Consider the following 3,081-nt stretch of genomic DNA (forward strand, 5'->3'; position numbering starts at 1 on the left):
TGGTAGAAGGATGTTGGAGATGGAGCTGCCAGGCAAGAGGTCAAGAGGAAGGCCAACGAGGAGATATATGAATGTGCTAAAAGAGGACATGAAGTTAACTGGTGTGTGAGTAGAGGATGTCGAGGATAGAGTTAGGTGGAAACAGATGATTCACTGTGGCGACCCCTAATGGGAACAGCCGGAAGAAGAAGATAAAATGTGGACCAGATGAAATGTGGTGCTCTTTGGTCCACACCTGGACCATGTGGCCCAGAGGGAACAAAGTGAACAGAGGTTCATCACCTCTGAAATGGTTCAGTTTGTTAATCACGTTCAGCATTTTAAGCTAGTCTTGATCTGATGTGGCCTTGATGGGGGGAAACGGTAAAAGTGCCATAGTTTTGCTTTCATAAATAAACCAAAGGTTTTATAAATGTGAATGTGTGTTCCAGATAGGGCTATGTATTGGCAAGAATCTGGCGATAGGACATGTAACACGATACAGGAGTTGTGATTCTGTAAACTAAGTGATATATTGCAATTTTTAAATCTAATTAAAAAACCGCCATATAATAAGCAGCACACCACCATGAAAACTCCTGTAAAAATGTACTTTTTATGCCTTCACAACGGGATCTGCATTTGTCACAGTAATATCCTACAACACATACAGTACCTACCTTGGCATGTGAGCTATTAATTATAAATGGACACTGTTTTTGAGAATCGAGTATCTCAAAACGTAATATTGCGATCCTCAAGTGTATCGATATTTTCTTGCGCCTGTACTTCCAGACCACATGAAGACTTTAAAGGGGTGAACTGCATCGAGGACTGTGTCTCTGTTCTCTGCAGTGTTTATTGTGTGGAAGTCTGTTTCACCCTCTGGTTAAACAATACCTACTTTCACATTTAAGAAATAGTCAGTTTTTTTGTTGTTGTTTTTTTTTGAGTTAAAACAGAGAAAAGTCAACTGCAGGATTTTTCTCCTGGTTTAGTTGGTTGGGTCAGTGGAGGTGATGAACTGTCTCTGTCTGCTGCCCGTGTCAGAGTTGGACAGTTTCTCTCTGAAGTTCACATTTGTCTGCATTAAATTGTCTTTGTTGTTGCTGTGTCAGAGTTTGAGAATGCAGAGACGCTGCTGAACTCAGAGGTCCACATGTTGCTGGAACACAGGAAGCAGCAGAACGAGAGCGCCGAGGACGAACAGGAGCTGTCCGAGGTCTTCATGAAGACCCTGAACTACACGGCTCGATTCAGCCGCTTCAAAAACAGAGAGACCATCACCGCTGTACGCAGGTAACGCTCCTCTCCTGTCTGGAGGTCTTCTGTAGACCAGCAGATGCCATGCATCAACCCAGCACTCCCTTTTCCTCACTAAAAGGAGCATGTCAGCTCATCTGTGTTTTGCACCCGAGTTTGATACACTGCTAATGTTAGCGTTAGCCAGGGCATTACTGTGGCTGGGAGACTGCAGCACATGGGACACAGTGTGTTCTTGTTGAAGTAAAAGCTTCGTTATTGTAGAGCTGCTTCCTTACTGCAAGTGTTGCATTGTGCTGTGTCATCATGTTTTTTATCAAAGCTATGCCGAACCTTCGTGTGTTTTCTGTGGTCAGCCGTGGTTGAGGATGTGAACAGAAGAGTCTCTTCACATGCATTGTTGACCTGCTGTGCAACAAATGACGTGGCAGATAAGTAGAACAGTTATGGTAAATGGACTGTATTTATATAGCACATTTTTCCACAGTGTGTTGCACTGGCCAAAGCACTTTACAGGAGATGATACACCATTCACCCATTCACACACAACATTCACACACCGATGACGACAGGCTGCCATACAACGGTGCTAGTCAAGCCACTGGGAGCAATTCGGGGTTCAGTGTCTTGCTCGGGGACACTTAGGCATGCGGGGAGACCGGGAGTCGAATCACCAACTTGCTCAGGAGACGACTGCCCTACCTCGTGAGCCACAGCCATCCCTGTCCTGTAACGCTCATTGCAGTTCAGTCAGGAGCACAGCTGACGTATGCAGCAGTTAGGAACTGAAACACAGAATCAAAAATGCAGCTGTCTTAATGAATTCACAGTTCTTGGAAAGTTGGAATCCTAATGCGCCTCCTCTGTCTCTCTGTTGTGTCTTCAGTCTCCTCCTGCAGAAGAAGCTCCATAAGTTTGAGTTGGCCAGTTTGGCAAATCTGTGTCCTGAAGCTGCTGAAGAGGCCAAAGCCCTGATTCCCAGGTCAGTGTGATCCAGAGTGCACCCACACAGACAGCTGGAGCTGGAGTTTCCTACTTTACCACAGATGGCTGAAGCCCACTAGGTCAGGCAGAAACATGAAGGGAGAAGCTCTTGGTTGGAGTCTTTGAAAAGATTTGTTCCTCAAGATGATTTCAGTCATTTTAAGTTAATTTTCCTCGAATTAACAGCACTGGTCATTCATTTTTTTTTACATGTACATGAAAGCCTGCCTGAGACGCTCCTTTCCTTCTTCTTGGACGGGCTGGGGACGTTATCCCTCATTTGTGGTGCCCAGGCGTTTGCTGGATCCTATGCATGCTTGCCTTGTGACAGTCGTGGGGAGTGAAGAAGGGTCTTGGCACGCTAGGCCGTGTTTTTCTCGGCTTCGGCGGCGTGTGGTGGATAATGATGCTTTGAAGACACTTCGCTTCGCTACTGCTGGCCTGTTTTCTACTGCTATCAACCAGGCCATTGAACGGTGTGACGCAGCCAATGGGGATGCAGAGGGTCTTAGCTCTTGGTTTCAATTATCATGCTGCTCCATAATGGACGTGGTGGCTCCACTGAAAACGACGCGGATGAAGGCGAAGCCGGAGCCCTGGTTTGGCATTGAAACCCCGGTGGCCAGACAAATTTGCTGCAGAGTGGAGCGGAAGTGTAAGAAGGATCGACTCCAGGTGTCACTTCAAATTTTAAAGGACTCGTGGCGAAATTATCAGAGGATTGTGGAAGGGGCCAGAAGGGAGTATTTGTCAAATGTCATTGTAGCAAATAGACAGAATCAGCGTGTTTTATTTGAGACAATTGGGGCTGTTTTGGATCCCCCACAATCTAACTGGTTGGATGCATCTCCTGAA

At 46.1% G+C, this 3,081-nt stretch overlaps 1 protein-coding gene across 1 annotated transcript in view; it reads left to right on the forward strand.

Annotated features, from left to right (window-relative positions):
* The window catches only part of polr2d (RNA polymerase II subunit D), an 11,367-nt gene that overhangs the window by 5,260 nt on the left and 3,026 nt on the right, over window positions 1–3,081 (forward strand). Inside the window, exons 2-3 of the mRNA XM_020621827.1 lie at window positions 1,098–1,278; window positions 2,129–2,224. Of these exons, the coding sequence (XP_020477483.1) occupies window positions 1,098–1,278; window positions 2,129–2,224 (277 nt within the window). The remainder of the gene's footprint in view (window positions 1–1,097; window positions 1,279–2,128; window positions 2,225–3,081) is intronic.

This window comes from Monopterus albus, unplaced genomic scaffold (genome assembly GCF_001952655.1).
Source record: "Monopterus albus unplaced genomic scaffold, M_albus_1.0 scaffold268.1, whole genome shotgun sequence".
NCBI classification, from domain to species: Eukaryota; Metazoa; Chordata; class Actinopteri; order Synbranchiformes; family Synbranchidae; genus Monopterus; species Monopterus albus.